Below are 22129 nucleotides of genomic sequence, written 5' to 3' on the forward strand. Positions count from 1 at the left end.
CCAGGCGAGGCCATAGGAGGGCTTCAGCCTTGCTGGGAGCTGACGCCCCCTGCCAGGGGCTCCCCAGGGATGGGCACTGAGCACAGGCCTAAGTCACCAGCTGGACCTCCCTGTCTGCCCCCTCACCCCTCTGAACCCCACCTTCCAGAATAAAAGAAATCTCTGGTACCAGGCAGGGCTAACTTGATGGCATAAATTTATTAAGTATCCCCCCAAAATCAACACAAACCAGTAAAAAACAAAAAAAACACAAACCATAAAACATCAGGCGTGGAGCCACAATAAAGCAAACAGACAAACACAAGAACTGGGATGGGCCAACGGGGGAGACACAGCCGAATGGACCCATCGGCGACGGGGACGATCACGCGGAAGGACGAGCCTCGGGGCCTCTAGGGTGACGTGATGGCAGCTGCTGGGGAGCAAAGCTGGGGGGCGGCTTGGGGCCTGGTGGCCCTGGGGACAGACGCTCCGGTCCCAGCTGCGTGGGGCTTCACTTGGGGCCCTGGGCCTCCGACTCCTCCTCGTCGTCTTCGTACATCTCGCCCTCCTCCTCGGCCGTGGCGTCCTGGTACTGCTGGTACTCGGACACCAGGTCGTTCATGTTGCTCTCCGCCTCGGTGAACTCCATCTCGTCCATGCCCTCGCCCGTGTACCAGTGCAGGAAGGCCTTGCGCCGGAACATGGCCGTGAACTGCTCCGAGATGCGCTTGAACAGCTCCTGGATGGCCGTGCTGTTGCCGATGAAGGTGGAGGACATCTTGAGGCCGCGCGGCGGGATGTCACACACGGCCACCTTGACGTTGTTGGGGATCCACTCCACGAAGTAGCTGCTGTTCTTGCTCTGGATGGCCAGCATCTGCTCGTCCACCTCCTTCATGGACATGCGCCCGCGGAAGACGGTGGCCACCGTCAGGTAGCGGCCGTGGCGGGGGTCGCAGGCCGCCATCATGTTCTTGGCGTCGAACATCTGCTGGGTGAGCTCGGGCACCGTCAGCGCCCGGTACTGCTGGCTGCCCCGGGCAGTCAGGGGGGCAAAGCCGGGCATGAAGAAGTGCAGGCGCGGGAAGGGCACCATGTTGACGGCCAGCTTGCGCAGGTCAGCGTTGAGCTGGCCCGGGAAGCGCAGGGAGGTGGTGACGCCGCTCATGGTGGCTGACACCAGGTGGTTGAGGTCCCCGTAGGTGGGCGTGGCCAGCTTGAGGGTGCGGAAGCAGATGTCGTAGAGGGCCTCGTTGTCGATGCAGTAGGTCTCGTCCGTGTTCTCCACCAGCTGGTGGATGGAGAGCGTGGCGTTGTAGGGCTCCACCACCGTGTCCGAGACCTTGGGTGAGGGCACCACGCTGAACGTGTTCATGATGCGGTCGGGGTACTCCTCACGCACCTTGCTGATGAGCAGCGTGCCCATGCCCGAGCCGGTGCCGCCCCCCAGCGAGTGGGTCAGCTGGAAGCCCTGCAGGCAGTCGCAGTTCTCACACTCCTTCCGCACAACGTCCAGCACCGAGTCCACCAGCTCGGCCCCCTCCGTGTAGTGACCCTTGGCCCAGTTGTTGCCGGCGCCACTCTGACCTGTGGCGGGAGAACAGGGGGGACAGACCCAGTGGCCTCCTGGGTGGTCTGGATGGCCCCTGTGGAGCTGCACCTGCTTCCCTCCGCACACCCGCATGGCTTCCCGTGCCCACAACACTGGCTGGTGGGGGCCCCAGCCGCTTACTGCCCGGCATCAAGGACTCTGGACAAGGAGCCGAGAGCTGAACAGCCCCTGCTCTCTCTCCCGAAGGGGTCCCAGGTGCTGTGGAGCAGCTGCCCCCTCCAGGCCACCCCTGCTGGCTGGCCACACACAACCCGGCACCCCTTGCAGTTAGGGTTCCAGGTGTGAATTAGCCTGCATCCGTAAGAGGCCCTGCCGTGAGGTCTGGAAAGCAGAGGCCAGCACGGGTCTCCCTGGTCCGCAGCACAAGCTGCAGGGCTCCCCAGCGGCCTGCACCCTGGCCTCTTGGTTGCAGCAGCAGCTCCACTGGCGACCCCAGCTTCCACCCTCCAGCCTTGCAGTGGCTTATGAGCACTTGATTCTCTGCTTCATACCTTTCTGCTTGAACAACCCCAGTGGTTGCTGTTTCCTGCTCGGAACTGACTTCCTCCGGGCTCCACCGCCCCTACCAAGTCTCACCCTGTCGACTCGCCCCTGGTAGAGCCGCCTTCAGAGGGCGGTGGGGGAAGCTTACCGAAGATGAAGTTGTCAGGCCTGAAGAGGTGCCCGAAGGCGCCGGAGCGGACGCTGTCCATGGTGCCGGGTTCCAGGTCCACCAGGATGGCCCGAGGCACGTACTTGTGAGCTGCAGGAGTGAGGCCGCTCCGGTTACGAGGGGGCAGAGGGCGGGGCTCCCCGTGCGCTGCCGCTGCCAGCCTCCTGCTCTGACTCCTGCTTCAAAACTGAGCCTGAACTAGCCTCTCCTGAGCCTTGGCTCACGTGGGGTAGCAGTCAGAATTTGCGTTTATGGGAGCCCTGCAGGGATCCCTGCCCTGGACGCCCGCACACCCGCCTGGGGCCCCTGAGTCTCATTTACTGCTGGACTTGTCGGCACCAGCGCCCTCCAGCCCCCCGCCCCCCCCAGGCCAGGAGCTCACAGGAGGCCTCGTTGTAGTAGACGCTGATCCTCTCCAGCTGCAGGTCCGAGTCCCCCACATAGTTGCCGCTGGGATCAATGCCGTGCTCATCGCTGATCACTTCCCAGAACTGCAAGAGGCAGGGGAGGGGTCAGCAAGCAGCCCGCGGCTGCCCACGCCCTCCTCCAGGCTCCACCAGCCTGCACGGACCTTTCAGGGGCTTCGGGAAAGAGCCCCATCCTCTGTCATCTGGAAGAAAACTGTCCCAGTAAACGTGCCGGTCGCCGTCTGCACGTCCGTGTGGCCGGGGCCACCCGGGGGGGCAGGTTTGAGAGGCACAGCCCAGCTCCCAGGCCCAGCGCTGCCCTTCCTGGCTCCACCGCAGAGGGGAGGAAGAGCAAGCCCCTGGGGGTGTGGGCCAGCGTCCCCTCGTATTATTCCTTTTGGGGGGCGTGAGGGAACTGAGGCCCAGAGGTAGAGGGTGGTGAGCAGGTCGGAAGCCAGAGCCCCTCAGCCGAGTCAGCGAGCGGGGTGCCCGTGGCCCACTCTCTCTGATACACCCACCCACTTTCCCTCCCACCCCAGAGAGACGCTCCTGGGGCTTCCCAGCACAGCTCCACGTGGTTAGCCACCCCCCTTCCCACCCTGCAGCCTGCAGCCTCTCTGTGCCTCAGTATCCCCTCCTGTAAAAGAGGTCATTGCAAGAATAAGTTCACACGCAAAGCGTGAACAGACCGCTGGATGGGAATGCCCCACTGCCACCCCTAGAGAGCGAAGCCCACCGTGGTGGAGGGCGGGGCCTCCCATGGCTCGCCTGACCTCTCCCAACCCCCCCTTCACTCCCCAAGGTAGAAGAGGCTTCCAAATGAGATTCAGGCACGGAGGCTTCAAGCAGCATGAGTCATATGCTAACAAAAAGATTGTGCCGTGAGAAAAGCAGGTCACAAGCCAGTTCGCACGTGCTTCTCAGTATGTGACGGTCTCTGGCAGACACACAAAAACCTGCTCATAGCAGTCGCCCCCGGGCTCTGGCATCAGGCTGAAGAGAGACTCCTTTTTACTGTGTATCTTTTGGTGCTGGTGGAAATTTTTGTCACATGCATGTATTAAATTTTCAAAAATAAAGAAGCTAAAGATAAACTTTAAAGAAACTGAAAGGAATAGTGTCATCGTTGTTAAATGTCATTATGTCCCTGGCCGAGAAGACTGTGAGAGGCCATGCTTAGTGAGATTAGGGGTGCGTTTTTATCCTATTGTGCACTTTTGTCATTGCTAGGATTTCTTCTTTTTTATTGAGAGTTAATTTTGTAATTAGAGAAAATAGGCTCTGGCCCAAGCCTCTTGGACTGTCTAGGGGAGCTCTCCACTCAGGTCTGAGCCCCACCCCCACAAACCTAGGCACCCCAAACCTCTGGCTTCAGGGGCACCCCGACCACAAAGTCCTGTGGGTTCAAAGGGGAGGGCGGCGCCTGGCGACAGGCATGAGGGCCTGCATCCCCAACACACATGGAAAGTTCCAGCCCACAAGGCAGGTCCCCAAGGAGGCAGGGGCTTAGGGGGGCTTCGGAAGTGTTTGCAGAGGCATGTGAAAGCCTTCGCAAATGTGGGCTTCATCACCGTAAAATGTCTGAGATGCTATTTAAAATTTTAAAGTATTTGCATAGGTAACAAAACTAAAAATTAGTTTAAAAAATCAAAATATTTGGAATACTGCAGAGTAGTTGAAAAGGAGGTAGCTCACGGCTCAGCGTCTCTCCCAGACACATGCTTGAATGAGAGCAACTCACAGCGACCTGCACAGAGCAACTGGAAACAGCCCACGGTGCTGCAGTCATCTATGAAGGGACCGGTGTGCACGTGCTAGAAAAGGGCCCGGGGGCAAAACAAACTGCCCCCACTGGGAGACAAACGGAGGGGAATGCGTGGAAGCTGTAGGTGTGTCTGCAAAGTTTCCATTTCCTATGCATGTAACCGTATGTTTTATATTATATATAAACAACTGTGTAGTTAAACCTAATGCATGTTGTAACTTTATTTTAAAGCGAAGTACTGACCCTGTCGGAGCACTGAGTGAATAAGGACCCCCTGGCCCCGGCCCTGCGGGCGCTGTCCGCGGTGCTGACGTCCTCAGCGGCCTCGGGCGGGCGCGCGGCTCCCGGAGCGAGGCGGGGAGACTCGGGGGACGCCGGAGCCCGTGCGGGCCGCCCCCCCATTTAGACGGTGCTGGGGTTGGGGGCGGAATCCTCGCGTGACGCAACGGGGAGAAGACCCTCCAGGAACCCCCTCCTCCCATTGGCCGCCGGGGCCAGGCCCCGCCCAGAGGCCCCGCCCCCAGGGCCCCGCCCAGCGCCGGGGTGGGGGCCGGGGAGCCCGGGGGAGGCCGGGGCGCAGACAAAGGCTCGGGCGGAGGCGAGGGGGTCGGGCGCCCGCGACCCCGCGGGAAGGGGGTCCCCGGCTGAGCTCCGCCGCCGCGGGCACCCGAGGGTCACCCCAGGGACTGGCAACCTGGGACCCTGGCGTCTCCTCATCCCGAGGGAAGGCGCTCTGGACACAAAGGCCGGCCTCTGGCCACTGACAGCGGCCTCCGCCTCGGGCTCCGCTAGCGCACGCGGCGGCTGCGGGGGAGGGGTCCTGGGCCGGCAGCCCCCTCTGAGAGCAGAAGGCAAAGGTCAAGAGAGCTGCCGAGGAGGCGCCCCGAGGGCTGGACCGCTCGGCCTCCCCCACGCAGGGCCGGGAGCGCCTGGGGAGGGCGACTGAACGGCGGAGGGTGGTGGTGGGAAGGGAGAAATTTTATTTTCCCAAAATGACAATTTTTGAGTTTTAAGAGGGATGAGATATTCATTTTTAACAAACATATATTAAGGAAAAAACAAAAGGAACAAAGAGCAATAGGCAATCCCAAGGGACCTAGCGCTGAGACCCCCACAGCGGGGCGGTGGTCCCGCACAGCCCACCTCGGCCCTGCTGTGGACATGTCTCGTCCTGACCCGCCCTGGTCTGATGGGATCTTGGGTGAGCGACTTCTGGGCCTGCAGGAGCCATAGAAGAGGGGGGGTGCTAAGTGGGTACCCCGAGCAGACCCCCGGATCGGCCCCCGCCCCCGCCCCCTCTCTCCAGGGACCCCCGCCCTCCTAGGAGCAGCTGTTCCCTGTGACCACGCTAATGAGGCCGCCGGGCAGCTGTCCGGGGCTGCCCAGGGAGTCCTCATTTGATGTGGGGCCTCCCCCTCCCCCGGCCCCCTCCCCCTCGGGCAGGCTCAGCTGTTTCCCCCCCCCCGGGTGTCCCCACTACCCACCCCCCATCACCAGCGCCTCTACCCCAGAGCCGAACTTGCAATTTACATGTCAGCCACGTGGCCGCCCCAGCCGCGAGGTAATTAGCTTTTTTTGTTCTTGCCCGGTTTCCATGGCAACAGCCTCCCGGGGAAGGCTTTCCTGGTCCTCGTGCCTCCCACCCCCTCCGAGGGGAACTGAGCTCGCGCCTGTCCCGGGTCTGGGGCGTTCGGTCCCTGGCCTTGGTCCTGACAGGAAAGGCCCTCCCCGCCCCTCTCAGCATTGTTGGGATGGGAGACCCCCCCCCCGCGGCAGGCCCCGCCCACCCGGCCCCGTTCGCCAGCGGCTCTGGGCTGTCACGCAGCTGCCCGTGACCTTGGGCGAGGGGCCGTGACACCCCCTCGTGGGCTCCCCGAGGGAGGCCGCACCCGCGCCCCTGCCCGCCTCAGTCCCGGCCTCTGTGGGAAGGACCAGCAGTGGGGGTCGGGCCGACAGCGACGCAGCCCCCACCCCCGCCCCGACCGCCGGGCTTTGTCCCCGCGCCCAGCGCCCAGGCTCGGGTGGGCTCCGGGGGGCGCGGTCCGGCCGGCCAGGGCTGGCCCCGGCGCGCGGCTCCCGGGGCGCAAGTCGAGTCCTGCACCAAGGACACCCGCGGGCCCGGACCCCGCCCCTCCCCAACAAAGGGACGGGGTGCGGCCGGGAGGCCGAGGGGCTTCTCCGGAGGAGGGGCGACGGCCGGGGGGAGCGCGGAGGGCCCCGCGGCCGGGGGCGGGGAGCCCCACCCACACCTGCGCCCCTTCTCGCTCCTGCCTCAGTCGCGACCTAGGAGGGCGCGGAGGGCGGCGCGGGAGCCAGAGGGGCGGCGCGGGGCGGACGGGCCCGGCTCCGGTGCGGGGCGGGGCTCGCGCCTTTGTTCCCGGCTCGCCGCCGCGGGAGCGCTCGGGTGCGGCGGGGCCCGCGCCTGCCTGCCTCCCGGGGCCGCGGGGGTGCGGGCGCGGCGCGGGGCGCGGGGCGCGGGGCGCGGGCGCGGCGCGGCTCACCTTGGCCCCGATCTGGTTGCCGCACTGGCCGGCCTGGATGTGCACGATCTCCCTCATCCTCGGAGCGGCGGCGGCGGCGGCTGCGGGACGGCGCGGGGCGGCTGCGGAGGGCGGCTGCCCCCGGCCGCGCGCTCTTATACGCCCGGGCCCGCCCGCACCCTGACGTCACCGCGCGCGCGGCCAATCGGGGGCGGCCGCGGACTGCGGCACCGGCCCCGCAGCCCCCGCCCCGCGCCCCGGCCCCGCGCCCGGCCGCGCGGGTTTGTCCGCACAAAGCGGCGCCTCCCCCTGCGCCCTCGGCCCCGCGGGACCGGGCGGGTCTGGGCCGCGCGCGCTCGGGGAGGGGGCGGCCCGCTCCCGACAGGACAATAGCGCCCGGCCCCGCCCCGGCTCGCGTCCCGCGCCCCCGCGGCAGCCGCACCTGCGGCCTCGGGGGAGGGTCTTTCTCTCGCCGCACCCGCTTAGGCCCCGCCGCTGGGGAGGGCGTCCGCCCCTGCGGGGCAGGTCCGGGGACTCCGCGCTCGCCGGCCCCGGGGGGCATCGGAGGCGGGCGGCAGCCGGGGCGGGCTCCGGCCCTGGGACCCTCGGAGAGGAAAGGGGGCAGGTTGGGGGCCCCGGGGCTGCCGGGGCAGATGCGCCGCGGTGTGCGGTGCTTTGTCAGCGCTGCCGGGGCAGATGCGCCCTGAACGCGTGTCAGGAATCCAAGGCCAGGAGCCCGGGGGGTGGGGGGAGCCGGTTCTGCCTGACTCACTCCCCTGACGTCACCTGCACTGAAAACTCCTGCTGAGCCGCAGGGGACCCCTGGTCAGGGGTCAGGGCTGGAGGAGGGGTGAGGGGGCAACTCGGAAGGCCCAATGTGGGGGCGCGGTGGGTACCAGGGGGTGGTCCTCCTAGGAAAGAGACCCCGCTGCAGGCAAGAAGGGAGGGAAGGGGCAGGCCCAGGGGGCTGGCGGCCTCCCGCGGACCTTGCGATCGTCCTTCTAGTATCAGGAACGGAATTCCCCAGGCACTCAATGCTGTCCGGCTAGAACCTCAAGATGCAGAGGCCACACCTGCGGCTGCGAATACACCCCCCTCTGTTCTTTCTTGAAAGAAGCCCCTCAGCTTGGCAAGGCTAGAATCCGGGCCTTTTGTTCTCAAGGGACGTCCCCTCCCCGTGATGTATCCACGGCGCGGCTTTCTGTGCTTTCTGCCACCTGGAGCCCCGGGTCGGGGTCTTTGGCTGCTGCCGCGCGTTGGAGCCCGAGAAGCCTCCTCGCAGCACCCCATCGCCGAGGCTGCCCACCCTTGCTGCCTGCCGGTGGCCCCGAGCCAGCTCGTCTGTCCCCAGAGGTGCTGGTGCCTGCTCAAGCTGACTCACCGTCCTCTCCCCGACACGGCGGGCCGTGCCGGGAACCAGGGCCAGCGCTGCCAGAGCTGGGGGAGGGCTGGGGTGGAGTGGGGCTCTCCAGGGCTGGCAGCAGCTGCTCTGGGGGAGAGGGTCCCCTGAGCCCCTGCTGAGCAGCCCTGGGGGTGGAGGAAGCCGAGGTAGGCTCCCACGCAAGGTCACAGAGAGGAGGGTGAGGGTGCGGGCTGCCCCGCCCCCCCACTCCCTGAGGCACCCCGCCCTGCAGGCCCCGATGCTGCAGGGCGGGTGCCGGGGGCCATATTCTGGCCAGGTCCCCGGGGCTCTGCCACAGCCTGTCACCGTGGAAGGGGCAATGACTGCTGCTTGCCCAGAAGGCTCTGGGATGGGGCGTTGTCACCACGGGGCACAGGACCAGGGGTACGTGTGACCAGCTGGCCCCCTCAGGCTGCCGTTTCCTCACCTGGCCAGCCACAGTGGGCTCCGGGGGTTTCTGGGACCCACTGCTCCACCCACATCACCCCCATCCCTGCTCCCCCTCAAGTGTCCAGCAACCTTTGCAGGGTCCAGATGGGTGCACCAGGGTACAGCATTTATTGCCCGAGCGTCCCGTCCCCAGCCCAGCACCGTCCTTGATTCAGGCTGAGGGCCTCTGTGGCGGCCCGAGCAGGTGTTTTCCAGAGGGACTATCTTCCGAGGTGAGGCGGGTGCAGACCAAGGAGCACGTCCCCAGCTCGCTGGTCACCCCATGTCCCTCTGCCTGAGGTAGGCAGCTCCTGCGGCAGCTCCGCAGGCCAGAGCCCCCCCAAGCCCTCGCTCGGACAGAGGCCTCGTGCCCCGGGGGCAGCACAGAAGCCCCAGGCTCAGGAGTCGGCAGGGATGGGCAGGGGCCCGGGCTGCCGAGGTCACCCGCCTCCCCCGGTGTCCCGCCTGCGCCGGCGTAGGCCCTCAGCCCGCACACAGCAGCACCTCTTTGAACGTCTTGCGGAGCTCCTGGCTGCGAAGGGCGTAGATGAGAGGGTCAACAATGGAGTTGCAGATGATGAGGGCCAGGAAGACGTTGACGTTCTGGAGGACACAGCTGCAGGCGGGGTGCTGGGGGCAGAGGGCGACGAGCACCAGGTGCAGGAAGAAGGGGCCCCAGCAGACGGCGAAGACGCCCAGCAGCATGGTGAGAGTGGCGGCGCCCTTGAGGCCCAGGCCCTGGCGTGGCGGCCGGCGCGTGTGCAGCCGGGCGATGCCGCGGGCGTGCTGGCAGGCACGGGCCAGCATGTGGAGGTACAGGCCAGCCATGAGCGCCAGCAGGGCCAGGAAGAAGCCGACGAAGCAGAGCAGCGCGGCCGTGTGGTCGTAGTAGGCGATCAGGAGCGTGCTGGAGAGGACGCTGGCCAGCCAGATGGCGGCGATGGCGCGCCGCGCCCGCGCCAGCGTCACAATGCTGTGGTAGCGCAGCGCGTAGAAGATGGTGATGTAGCGGTCTACGGCAATGGCGCCCAGGAAGCACAGGCTGGACACCATGGAGCCGCAGACGAGCACGTCGATGGCGTTGTCCAGCCGCTGCACGGCCGCGGCCGGGGCGGCCAGCGCGCCCGCCTCCAGCAGCAGCAGCACGGCCGTCTCCAGCACGTTGCTCGCGCTCACCAGCAGGTCGGACACGGCCAGGCAGCAGATGAAGTAGTACATGGGCGAGTGCAGGTTGCGGTTCCTGGCGATGGCGGCCACCACCAGCACGTTCTCCACCAGGCTCACCAGCCCCAGGGCGAGGAAGAGGCCGTCGGGCACGGCCACCTCCGGGCACCAGGGGCCCGTCTGGTTGGCGGCCAGCCCCACGCGGGGGGCGGCCGGCGGCGTGGAGTTGAGGGAGCCCAGCAGCCTCCTCTGGGCCCCCTGCACAGGCATCATCCGGCTCGGCCCGGGCGGCCCCTCAGCAGCCCCCGCCCTGGCCCCCGCATCCGCCGCCGCTGGACAGGGTGGGGGCGACAAGCGGGTGGCCTCACTGTGGCTCCAAGGCCCCGCTTTGGGGTGAGCCGGCAGCCGCTGCCTCTCCTCGTGGCCCCAGCTCGGGTCTGCGCACTCCCACCAGGCTTGCCTCCTCCGGCCCCTCCCGGCCCACCTTGGGGTGCACAGGCACCGGGGGCCCCGCCCCTCCTGCTGCCTCCCTGGGGTGCGGCCGAGGCCCGGGAAGAAAGGAGCCTTTCTCACGCTTCTTCAGAGGAGCCCACAGAAGCCCCCAGGGGACCACATGACCCGCGAGGCCCACGCCTCCCAGCAACCGGAGGGCCGGGTCCCCACCGCCCACTCCCGCCCTGTGTGGCTCCCCCACCCTCACGCCCGGGCACAGCCCCCAGCAGCCCCTTGCCGGGCCCCATGGACCCCCCCCCACCCGGATTCCAGCCCTCCCCCCGTCCACGCCAAAAGCAGCTGCGCCTGAGGCCGCTCTTGTCCCTCAGTGCCACTCGGCCGGCCATAGGGTCGACCGCTACTGACCACCTGAGGGGTGAGGGCAGCATGGGTGGACCTGGGGCTGGGCCGAGAGGACTTTCCAGCCGTTAGGGGTCTGTAAGCTCCAGCGGGCCGCGCAGCAAAGGGGCCTCTGAGCTGCTAGCGCCCGGCAGCCCCTGGAGTCAGGTGCAGCCACGGCCCCCCGGCAGCACTGCGTGGCGTGCAGGCGCCGCTTCTGGGCGCCAACTGGGACATCCGCTGGGTGGAGGCCGCGGGCACAGGGGAGGGCACAGCACAGAGAGCCCTTCTCTGGCAGCGCCCACTTCCGCTGCAGAGGCCCCGGGCGCCGCAGCCACCAGCCGCTCCGAGGGCAGACTTGATGTCTCCAGCGAGGCCGGCAGCTGCGCATGCGCGCGGCGGGCACTCACAGCCAGGCCCCGCCCGAGGCCAAGCACCCTGGCGGTGGGGAGGCCCGTGCTCGGAGGCCGCCGTGCTGGCCAGGACCTCCTCCCGAGTCGGAGGTGCAGGGGGGACGACCACCCCGTCTCCGTGCAGTGAGGCAGGGTGGGGCCGCTCTGGGCTCCCGGGAGCCCCGGCCGAGCTCCTCTCTTGGCTCCGATCGTCAAGATCAGGCTGGCACGGGCCACGCCACGAGCCACCACCCCGCGTCTGACCCCAGGCGAGCTGCGCCGCTTCCCGAGCCCCACCCAGAGGGAGCCGCACAGGTCGCTTTGGGGGGCAGCGCTCAGCACGTGGGTCACCCCTGCACACGCGGGGTCCTCCTCCAGAGCGGGCGGGGTGCCCCGCTTTGCGGTTGTGCTGCTGTGGACCCCACACCCACGGCCCTAGAGCACCTAACACATCCGGCTGGCGGCTGGCGGGGTGGAGCTGTGCAGAGGCGCGTCTGCAGCTCCGACTCCTAGGCGTGGCGCCGGCGCGCCCGGCCCCACACCCCCCACCCCGAGTTGAGAACCTCCTTCGGACGAGGCTGTGGCGGCAGAGCCACACAGGACCCGGGCCCCAGGACCAGCACCTCCAGCCCTGGCCACGGGGCTCCTCGGGACGGAGAGTCCAGCTGGGGAGGGCAGTCACCACGCTCATGAATGGGCCTTGTGAGATGGACGCTGCTGGCCCCACACCAAGACCTCAAAGTGCGTGAGAGCTGCACCGCCTTTGGCACAAAGTGACCACCGCAAGCCAGGCGGTGGGCCCGTGGGGGGTGGCCCTGCCTGGTCCCCAGGGGGTAGGCTACAGGGAGGGAGACAGCGGCCACGAGACCCAGAGGGGCAGCTGGCCGCTGGCTTGCGTGCCCTGCCTCAGGCCTCTGCACTCGCTGCCCGCTGCTCTCCCAGAGGCTGCCCACCCAGGCACCTGCCTCCAGCCAGTTCCCACGGCCGAGGGGGACGCTGTGCTCTGCAAGCCACATGCTGTCGGGTCTGCCTGGGGAGGGGCGGGTGTGGAAAGGGGCTGCTTTCAGCCCACACAGCCAGGGAGGTGGGGTTGCCCATCTCACCCCGCTTGAGCAACCCCCTCATCCTACCCTCTGCCATGTCGGGGTTCAGGGCATCTCCCTGGAGCCTGGGGCAGGTGGGTGGCCTGGCTGGGGCAGGTTTAACTGCCTGGAGCCCACCGTGGGCACCCACGGGCTCGTCGCGGAGGCTGGGTGGCTCAGGAGCACGGGGCCCATAACCGCCTGCAGTGACGGGCAGCAGCCTGCGAAGCACGAGCTCACTCAGAAGGAGCCCAAGTGTCCCTTATCCTCAGAAACAAACACTGCAGGATCCCCCGGCCCCGAGCAGTGGCTTTAAGCATTGTTAATTATCATCTCGCAGGACAGCAAGGCTGGCAGTGTTTCGTCACAGGCCTGGCCTCCTCCTCCTCCTGTTCTAATATCCCTAGAACACTAGCTCTTCATTTTAAAGTTCATCAACTCCTGCCGCAGGGTGGCTGCTACAGCTCCAGACATCACACCAGCACGTGATTGGATTTAAAACTGAAAGGAAGAGGCAGGTCAGACAAGCCCCCTCACTTGCCTGTCGTTTCCAGAAACCAAAGCCTTTCTCAGAGGACACCAGTGCACACCGTCGCCTCCCCTGCCAAGCTCACCCCACAGCCATCCCGCTGTGTGCAAAGGCAGGGCCCAGCAGAGGGGGTCCACCTCATCACACTAGCTCCTTGGAGCAGGGCAAACCGCCCTCCCCAACAAATCCAGCCGAGCTGGCGAGGAGGGGGCAGGGCAGGACGGCCTCTCGACAGACGCCCCATCGCAGAGCCTGGTCTCCTGAGGACGCCCCACGCACAGCTGGCTCTGCCCTCCCCGCCCCGAGGGGCAGCTCGGCAGGCGGCAGGACGCAGCCCGTAGGTCGCCCGCCCTCAAGGCTCCACGCCAGGGCTGGGCAGGGGCTCTGCAGCGCTGGGGTCTGGGCGGGAGACTTCGGGCCTCTCTGGGCCAGGGGCAAAGACCCTGGGCCCGAGCTGCACCACCCGCCCCTCCTCCCCGCTGGTGCTCTGGGGTCGGAGGTCCAGGCCCGGCAGCCTGGCATGGGGCCTGTGATGCTCACTGTCCCGGAGCCCGAGCCGTGGCCTCTGCTCCTCCTCTTGGTCACGCACCCCGGTCTGCTCTGAGCAGGGGGTGCAGGCCTGGCTCTGGCAGCCAAGCGGGGGTCTGCTCTGAGCAGGGGGTGCAGGCCTGGCTCTGGCAGCCAAGCGGGGGCGGGGGCACGGACGAGACAGGCCCCACAGCCGCCCTGGGTGTGTCCCTTCCAAAAGCTCCAGCTGCCCCTTCAGCTCCGGGCAGGACCCTATAAGTTTTCCAATAAAATTACTTTATTAGAGTGGCCCCGATGCGCCAGCCCCTCATGCCCGAGTCCGCTGCTCGGGGCACCGGCTGTGTCTTCCCGCAGGCAAGGTCCTGGGACCCCGGGGTGATGCCTCTGACACCCCAGATGCGCCGTGAGGCCCCGACACTGCGAAGACACCCCCGGAAGCCCCATGGAGACCTTCTCTACAACCCCAGCACTGGGAAAGAAGGCTCACTCCACAGCGGGCGCGTCGGTTAGTTTATACAACAGGCAGGCCAGGGACACAGGCGGCGTCTCCACTTCAGGGAACTCATCGGTCAACCAGAACAAGAATCAAGACCTAACTACAGCGTCTGCAGACCGGCTCCAGGCCGCTCAGTCCCACCCGCCCTCGCCGTCGGCGTCGGCGTCCTCGTCGCGCGGGGCCTCCAGGTCGTTGAAATGGAAGTTGGCCATCATGTCGCGCACGGCCAGCATCAGCCTGTTCAGGCCCTGGTTGCGGTTCAGAGCCCCCGCCACGCCGTCATCCGGCCGCTCCCCCTGCGGCAGCAAGACACAGTCTGGGCAGGGGGCCGGGGGCAAGCCCAGACAAAGCACAAAAGCCTCGCGGGGGCCCAGCCAGGGGCGGCGGCAACCAAGCCGGTGCGGGCCCTCTGGACCTGCAGGAGGGGCTGACCCGCACCTGGCTGCGAGGTCCAGCGGGCAGCCGTGGGGACACTTCACCGCTGCCACGACCACCCCCGGAGGGGCGCGCCTGTGCACCTCTGCAGGGAGAGGCCAGCGGTGACAACCTACCTCCGTGGAGTAATTTGGCAGAAGCGACCGGAAGAAGAGGGCAATCGTGTTTCCGTGGCTGATGGGACTTAGCCTGGAACAGAAGGCCGAGAGGTCAGAGGGCGAAACCAAGCCGACCCTCGGGAACCGGCCCAGCCGCCTCCTTGCCCCTTCCTCCCCCTCCCCCTGGAGGGAAGACCCCACTCAGCCGAGGGTAGGCCGTGGACACCAGAGCGAAACGAGGGAAAGACTGGCTGTGACATTACGTGAGGTGGGGTCTGAAGCGGGGACTGATCCTGCTGAGCAACCCACCACTCCAGAAACCCCCGAGCAGGAGGGCAGAGCCCCATGGCCGGGGCTTAAGGGAAACATTTCTTTCCCACGCTTCCTTCAGCTCTAATACTTGAGAGAATATAAACTAGCCACATGGAGAGAAGATTCTGGGGCATGTGCTAAGTGGCGGCCCCTACAGGTAACGTGTGGCGCTGCAGCCCAGCTCCAGGAGACACTGGCCAAACCCCGTCCACGCAGCTCTCGGAGGCCTGACAAAGGGCGAGGACAGGACAAAGCTCCCAGCCAGAAAAGGACCCCCATTTCTTGATGCTGCAGTGTCTGGCATTGGGTCATCTTTTTCTGAATTCACTGCCATTCATAATTAGTAGTTTTATCTTAACATACTGGAGAGTTTAACTGGGGACTAGTTCCCATGAACACGTAGTCCAAGTTTTATAACAGAATTCAATGGAAGAAAATGGACTTCACGCTACAAGATTTACTCTACCGAGTCTGGAAGGCAAATGTTCCATCAAATGGAAATGTCTGTGGCTGTGAGACCTTCCTCCTTCTGGGCGACAGCCCTAGTGACGGCAATGACTTGGCTCTAAGGGCCTGAAGGAAAGCCGAGGCCTTGCAGTGGCGCTGACTCTGGAGGGCCCTCGTCCACTGCTGGGGCCTACAGGGTCAGGCTGCCACGCCTCCACCTTGTTGTGTGCTTGTGTGGCCCTTCCCCTGGCCTCTCAGTCCTCCTAATACATGTCATACCCATTCCTTGCACAGGGCCTTTGCACGTACTGGCTCGTCTGCTTGAATACTGCTAACCCTTCCCCTCTCTGTACTTGGGTAAGATTTATTTGTCCTTTATGCCTCAAGTGTTACTGTCACTTCCTCTCACAGAATCATACCCACCACTTTTTCCTAGCACAGCTTCCTATAATTAAGTTTTGCTTTTATATTTACTTCTACATTCTGTAATTAAAGTCTGTTTGCCCTACTGCACTATACACTGTAGGAAGGCACAAGTGGTGTCTTACTTTTGCCTCCCAATATATTTCCAGCATCTGTTGCAGAACCCAACACAGAGAAATCCTTAAACGTCAGACGAGTAAGTGAAAGAACACGGACAGCCTCCACAGCTAATCCATGTCCTTCAATTACACTCTTTCTCCTCCTCTGTGATCTGCGAAGACCCTCAACACCCGTGTCTGACTTCCAGCTTGTGCATTCTGAAGCACTGACCTCAGAGCTGCAGGAGAGCAAAGTGGGAGGTGGAGACAGGTACCTCTCTGGTCTGACGTAGGAATAGATGGTGTCCACAGGAGGGAGAGGGTCAAAGCCCATCACAGATTGCGTGGTCACGTCCTTCAGAAAGGGACACAAAACGGAGAGGCTGCAGGGTGCTGCTGGGGCTGTCCCTGATCCCCTGCAGCAGTCTTTCGACGGGATCCCGAATAACTGTCTTAAAGAACTTGGGCTGAGTGGGGGGCAGGCTTTCTTCCCCAGAACACCTGTGACAGGTGCGTTAAGTGACGTCCTGTTCTGCCCTGCTGAGAGGCTGCTGACGCCCACGGTGGGTGGGCAAGCGTCGGGGCTCGGACACCACTGCTCACACCGCGGTGACCTCTGCACGTCGTGTCGGGAATGTCCACGTTGATGACATGGGCCCCAGGGAGGCTCCACGCACGCAGCTCCCGGAGCCTTGGCTGCCCACCCTCCGCTCGCCCCGCACAGGAGCTGCTCCCGCGGCCTGCGCCATCCCGCCCCGCCCCTCAGGGAGATGCACGCACCCGCTGCAGCACTCCTCCTCCCCACAGCCAGAGCCGCTCCTGGGCCCTGGCCTGGCGGAGCCCTGGCAGGTCTCGGCCAGTCGCTGGGGGCCAGAGGCCAGCTGTGCTCAGTGCAGTCGAGACCACACCAGAAGTCATACCCGAGACCCTGCAGCTCCTCAGTGAAGGGTCCACGGGGTCCCACCTCTGACTTCGCCACCCCCCGCGCCATCTCTCCTGCTCCTTTGTGATGGTGCAAAGCCTCCTCTTGTGTTACCCTAACACATCGAGTGCGCGACACACACCAGACAGCACGGCACGACAGCAGGCCATGGCTGGAGGTGTCACACATGCTTCCTCATGCAACCTGATGGGGCCACTTGCCGTGGTGACCCTGCCTCAAAGCAGGTCCAGGAGCCTGGGCTTGCGCTCCAAGCCCCGTGTACCCTGACTGCTGTGGGAAGGGCCACCCCCCCCCAGCACCCAGCAGGACAGCCTCAGGCCCACCCGCACACCTGCCTCGGCCTGCTCGGGCAGCAGGGCTGTGGATGCGTGTGGCCACCGCGCAAGCCCGCCGGCCCTCCCTTACCGGGGGCAGGGCAGCAACAGCCTCCTTGACCTCCGAGAGGATCACGTGGCGGTGGACGTTCCTGGGTGCGCGCTGGTAGAGCGTCTTCCGCCTAAAGCAGGGGAACACATGAGAGCAGCTGTGGCGCCTCGTACCTGCCGGCCCCGAAAAGGCCCCTCTGCACTGTGGCACGAGGGGGGCCGCAGAGCCTGCGCCCAGCTCTGGGGGCAGTGTGGAGACGCTGTCCCAGACTTGTGACCTGGCCCAGGTTTCCTCACGTGGACAGGACAGTGGCGGCCATGGCCCAACGGCCATCATGAGGACTTCATGCACTCGTCTACGCGCCAAGCCGTGTGGTGTCGTGACAGGCTGGCACACTTGGGGGGCTCGGGGTGGGCAAGGCTCCCCCTCCCTGGCTGGATCACACCACACCACGCCAACAAGTCTGGCTGCAGAGTCGTGGCCCAGGCACAGCCAGCACCCCGGGAAGAGGCAGGGCTGTCACCAAGCCGTCCCGGGCCAGGCTAGCGTCACGGTGCCAACTCCCAGGCTACTGCTTACAACGTGCATCCTGGGACAGGCTGGGCCTGTGCACCTCTGCCGGGGGGCGGCCTTTACCACCACCAGGCAAGATGACACAAGACACACGGCCAGAAGGAAACGGCTCAGTCGTGTCTCTGGAAGCCGGTGCGCACAATGGATGATGGAGTAACGTGCCCACATGTCTACTCCTTTACAAAGACCCCCAGGGCCAGCCGACTGGCAGAGGGGAGGGCAGCTAGAGCCACACTGGCCACCTGCTGGGGCAGCTCCCCTGCGATGGAGGCCCCCGCGCTCGCCCCAGCAAGCCTGCCCCACGAGCACCGACACTCACCTGCCCTCACAGGCCTCCACCGCAGGGTCCCCGGCATCCACGGCCCGCAGCACCGCGCGCACGTTCTCCTCCAGCCAGCTCATGGTGGCAGGCTCTTTCCAGAGGAAGTGTGACCTGCCCAGGTACAGGCTCACCAGCTGGCTCAGGGCGGGGGACTGGCTGTGGGAGAGCAGCCTGTGAGCAACCCCCTAGCCGGCCAGGGAACCCCCTCGAGGCCAGTGGGCAGGACCGTGGCCCAGCGGGGCTGCCTGGCCCTGCAGACCCTCAAACTCCCAGGTGGGTGGTGGGTGCACAGGTGTGTGCTCTGTGGGTTGTGTATGTTCCCTACGAAAATGAATCACGTAGCGTGGCCTCCGGAGACCTAAGGAGCGAGCACCTGTGTGCACAGCAGCTGAGGACCCGTCCCCCAGGAGAGGGCTCTCGGGGTGGCCAGCCCCCGCGTCCTCACCAAGCGTGAGCGTTTAGGTGGACACTGAGGGCCTCTGCTGGGCCGGCCACACTTCCGGCCCCGATGCAGCCCGCAGGGGCAGGTGGAGGGGTGGCGCCAACACATTCCGTCCCCGTCAGGCCAGAGGGGGGCGTGGATCCCCGCCCCACGATGTGCTCTTAGGGCCCTGGACCCCCTCCCCACCTTCTGTCTTTACCTTATTTCAGCGTCAGGTCCAAAGAAGTGATGGCTGGAGACAGTGGCGTCGGGCCGCACGCTGCAGTATTCCAGCAAGGGCATGAGGACTGCAAGGTATAGAGGCCGAGTATGACGCCACCTGCCCTGGGGCAGCGGCAGCTGACCCCCCGACGGGGCGGGCTTCCTTCTGACCTACACCCCAAGCTCCTGCTCCCGGGGGGCCAGGTCTCTGCAAGCCAGGACGTCTCCCTGCCCCAACTCATCACGACCAAGGCCCCATTCAGAAGGCTGGAGCTGGTGCCAAGAGGCCAGAGCAGACACCCTGCGCCAGGAGGCCACGTCCACGCTGTGGCTGGGTGGGGTGTGGGCTCCAGGGCCCCTCCCCTCCGGGCAGCACGCTGCGCTGGAATCTGCCAATGGCAGCTGAGAGTTACTGCCTAGAAACATGATGAAGCTTTTCCAGTCATTCAGGTGTGACTTTATTTGTAAAATCAAGAAGGCAAACGGAAGGAAACTCCTACCCAGAACTGCTACGAGCCGCCTGCAGCCTCTGCGTGGCCCGGGGTGTGTGCACGGGCCTCAGGGGATCAAGAGGCTGATGGGACAAAGGCGACGCGTCTTCTCGGGACAGGAGCTGGCGAGCACATCCCCGCCCGAGGTAGGACAGGCCTGGCCCCACCCGGCGCCCCTCTGTGCTTCAACAGGACACCAAGCACCCCAGCACCAGAGAGGTGATGCCAATTCCAAGATGTGCGACCAGGAGACAGACCGCTGTCCATGTGTTCCCAAGACGACAAGCCACACACAGCGGGCCTCGTGCTCGCGCACAAGCTGGCATCTCAGCCCAAAGGTGACTTCACGCTCCAGGGACACGTTGATTCCCCGAAGGCTGGGCCAGGCCGTGCCACGCCTCACCAGGGCAGGGCCTGGGGCCTCTGCCCCCACCCTCCTCCCAGAAGCCCTTGGCCACCCAACTCTGAACACCACCCTCAGTGCTGCAGCTCCCCCTGGCACCTGCATACCCCCGTGGTGCCCCCTGAGCCTGGCCCCAGGTCTCTGCAAGGTTCAAGGCCACCTCTCCCCGCTGGCCGCACCGGGGCAGACCCTCCTCCTGCAGGTCCTGTCCCCCAGACTCGGCTCACAGACAGGGCTTGTCTATCCGGCTCGCGGCCTCCATGGCGTTGCCCAGCGTGTGGCAGGACAAGCCTGTCTGCTCCTCCAACAGAGGCTCGGCAGAGGGCAGGAGGCTACTGCCCTGATGCCAGTGTAGCCCCTCCAATTCCACGGTTCTGCCGACCTCAGGCAGCAAGTAGGCACTCACCTGCCACCCACACTTGCCAACAACTCGAGGGGATGGAGGGCTGCTGCAAGGCCCACGGTGAGGCCCCACATCCAGCCCTGCCCTGTGCGGAGGGCCTCTGCTGACCGCAGGATGCTCCTATGCCCTGACCAGGCCCCGCCCCTGCGGCCCTGCACTCTTCCTCTCTTCCTGTGCACTGCTAAGTTCACTTCTCTCTCCTGGAAAAAGCCGCACCTGCCCCTTAGATGGTTAACTTTGTCAAGCAAACTGTCAATATTGAAAGACTTATCCTAAACCCAGTGCTACTTTGATACCAAAGTCAACTCCAGGGAAGCGGATGTGACTCAAGCAGTTGGGCCCCGTCTACCCTATGGGAGGTCCAGGGTTCAATTCCCGGGCCTCCTGGTGAGGGTGAGCCGGCCCGTGCAGTGAGCTGGCCCGTGCAGTGAGCTGGCCCACGCAGTGAGCCGGCCCGTGCAGTGAGCTGGCCCACGCGGAGAGCTGACGCAATGAGATAACACAACAGAGACAGAGGAAAGACGGTAAGAGACACAGCAGACGTCTGAGGTGGTGCAAGAGACTGAGCACCTCTCTCCCACTCTGGAAGGTTCCAGGCTTGGTTCCCAGAGCCGCCTAAAGAGAAGACAAGCAGACACAGAAGCACACACAGCGAATGGACACAGAGAGCAGACAGCGAGTGCGAACAGGGGCGGGGGGATGGGTAGAAATAAATACATCTTTAAAGGAAAAAAGTCAGCTCTAGCCCATCTTCAGCCACCAATGTCGCCGACGTCCCTGTCTGAGGAGTCGGGGCAGGACGCACATGGCAATGGCCTGCGCGGCCTGCGGGATGCCCGGCTGCCCCCGCCTGGGCGCCGCTCACCTACCTCCAGGGAACATGGTGAGCGCCTGCTGGATCAGGAGCGAGGACTTCTCCCTCATGGACTGGCGCTCGTGCTCGGGGAGGTCTGCCTGCTGGCTCAGCAGGAAGTACGCCAACGGGACAGAGAAGGCAAAATTTGGGAGCTGGGATAGGTTCCGAGGAGCCTACATGGGACAGAGACACAAAGTTGGGGAACTCGAGGTGAGAACTTCCCAGCTGCATGCAGCTGGACGAGCCCCCACGGAAGAAGTATGTGGGGGGTTTGTTCCGTGAGGAAAAGTGACTTCTCTTAGCATAAAGGTGACGTAAACTGCCCTCCCACAGTCTGCGTCTCCCAGGAGGAAATTTCTGTGTCTGGAAAAGAAAGCTAAGAGGACGAGGAGGGTGTGGGGAGCAGCTGAGACTGTGGGCCCGAGCTGGACGAATGAAGCTAGAGCAGGGCGAGCGAGAGGTCCTGGGAGGGGCGAGAGCAGCCCGAGGGGCATGAGGAAACCAGTGAAGGGGACACGGGGAGGAGGAAACCAGTAAAGGGACCATGGGGAGGCGTGAGGCCTCAAACATGCAGTAAAGTGTGGCCCATCCTTCTCACAAGCTCAGCTTCAGAGGTGGGGCTGGCAACACTCACTCCATTTGGAAAATTTAGCCATTACTAATCATCTAACCTGAAAGGCACCTTTGTCTTCACCACTAAGAGGTCCATGATGGTTGGCGATTTTTTCTTGCCATTTTCCACAACTCCTACAACGTATGTAACGACCCAGTACGTTTTTCCTACTGAGACGGCCTCGTGCTCTCTGCTGAGCACTGCAGCCTCACAAGGCATGACGAGTGCCCCCTGCAGTCCCACCCAGGAACTCTGATGTCTTCCATCAAGCGCTACATGGGGGACTCCCTGCAGCTATGATTTCATGATCACCATGAATTTTTGTAAACTACATGACCAGAGGTGAGACAACTCAGCCAACTCCACTAAACGTTATGTAACCCAAGAGGTTTGATACATTTTTAAATCATACAGCAGCTATGAAAATTTTCAAGCGAAGAAAGAAAAAAGCTGTCACTCCATCCTATCCCCCAACTCTCTCCCCGCTTGGCTTGATCATTAGAGGCTCTCCTAGAGCAGCCAGGTGAGCGGAAACACAGCGTGAAGCACTCGCTGTGCTCTTCTAGCAGCCACACAGAGAAAAAGTGAAAGTCATTTTAGAACAGCTTGTGACCCAGCACATCTACACATCTGAATTCCTGAGATTCTAACAGGTAACCCATCTAGAAAACTGCCAACGAGTTGCTTCTGCTCTTCTAGCTGTGCCCAGCTTCACACCCCATGTGGCCTCTGCACCGCGGGCACGGCACAGCGGGCTGGCCCCACGCAGGGCCTGGGGCACGCATGACCACGCGTGAAGCTGTCCCTGCGCTCAATGCGAGCAGACGTGTGCACCGAGCTGGTAGTCTACGCGCAGGGCTCAGGCCCACTCTTCCCACTGAGGGTGGGCGCTGGCATCTGGGGACCCCCCAGTGGCTGCCATGACCAGCTCTCAGGCCTCCTCCATTCTTCC

The 22129-nt window shown here is 64.5% G+C and overlaps 2 protein-coding genes across 2 annotated transcripts in view; both read right to left on the reverse strand.

The window, feature by feature from the left end:
- Positions 1-179: 179 nt before the first annotated feature.
- On the reverse strand, positions 180-10178 carry LOC101414361 (tubulin beta-3 chain). Its single transcript, XM_058279514.1, has 6 exons — positions 9224-10178; positions 7341-7582; positions 6920-7033; positions 2629-2737; positions 2226-2336; positions 180-1569 (listed from the first exon to the last, which is right to left on the reverse strand). The coding sequence occupies exons 1-6, from the start codon at positions 10164-10166 to the stop codon at positions 494-496; spliced, it is 2595 nt and encodes an 864-aa protein (XP_058135497.1). The 5' UTR covers positions 10167-10178; the 3' UTR covers positions 180-493.
- A 3332-nt stretch (positions 10179-13510) lies between these two features.
- Positions 13511-22129, reverse strand: part of TCF25 (TCF25 ribosome quality control complex subunit) — a 36633-nt gene continuing 28014 nt past the window's right edge. Inside the window, exons 11-17 of the mRNA XM_004473433.5 lie at positions 20578-20737; positions 18410-18497; positions 17766-17924; positions 16913-17003; positions 15840-15919; positions 14303-14375; positions 13511-14047 (exon numbers count right to left, since the gene is read on the reverse strand). Of these exons, the coding sequence (XP_004473490.2) occupies positions 13883-14047; positions 14303-14375; positions 15840-15919; positions 16913-17003; positions 17766-17924; positions 18410-18497; positions 20578-20737 (816 nt within the window). The 3' untranslated portion in view covers positions 13511-13882. The remainder of the gene's footprint in view (positions 14048-14302; positions 14376-15839; positions 15920-16912; positions 17004-17765; positions 17925-18409; positions 18498-20577; positions 20738-22129) is intronic.

Source organism: Dasypus novemcinctus, chromosome 18 (genome assembly GCF_030445035.2).
Source record: "Dasypus novemcinctus isolate mDasNov1 chromosome 18, mDasNov1.1.hap2, whole genome shotgun sequence".
Classification (NCBI taxonomy): domain Eukaryota; kingdom Metazoa; phylum Chordata; class Mammalia; order Cingulata; family Dasypodidae; genus Dasypus; species Dasypus novemcinctus.

What these genes read in the sequence shown, in the direction of transcription:
- LOC101414361 (XM_058279514.1), bottom strand. Translation starts at nt 10,166, where the DNA reads ATGATGCCTGTGCAGGGGGCCCAGAGGAGGCTGCTGGGCTCCCTCAAC. An exon ending in CTACTACAACGAGGCCTCCT is followed by an intron (nt 2,337 to 2,628) that starts GTGAGCTCCTGG and finishes TCACTCCTGCAG; the next exon opens with CTCACAAGTACGTGCCTCGG. An exon ending in GCCTGACAACTTCATCTTCG is followed by an intron (nt 1,570 to 2,225) that starts GTAAGCTTCCCC and finishes CTCCCGCCACAG; the next exon opens with GTCAGAGTGGCGCCGGCAAC.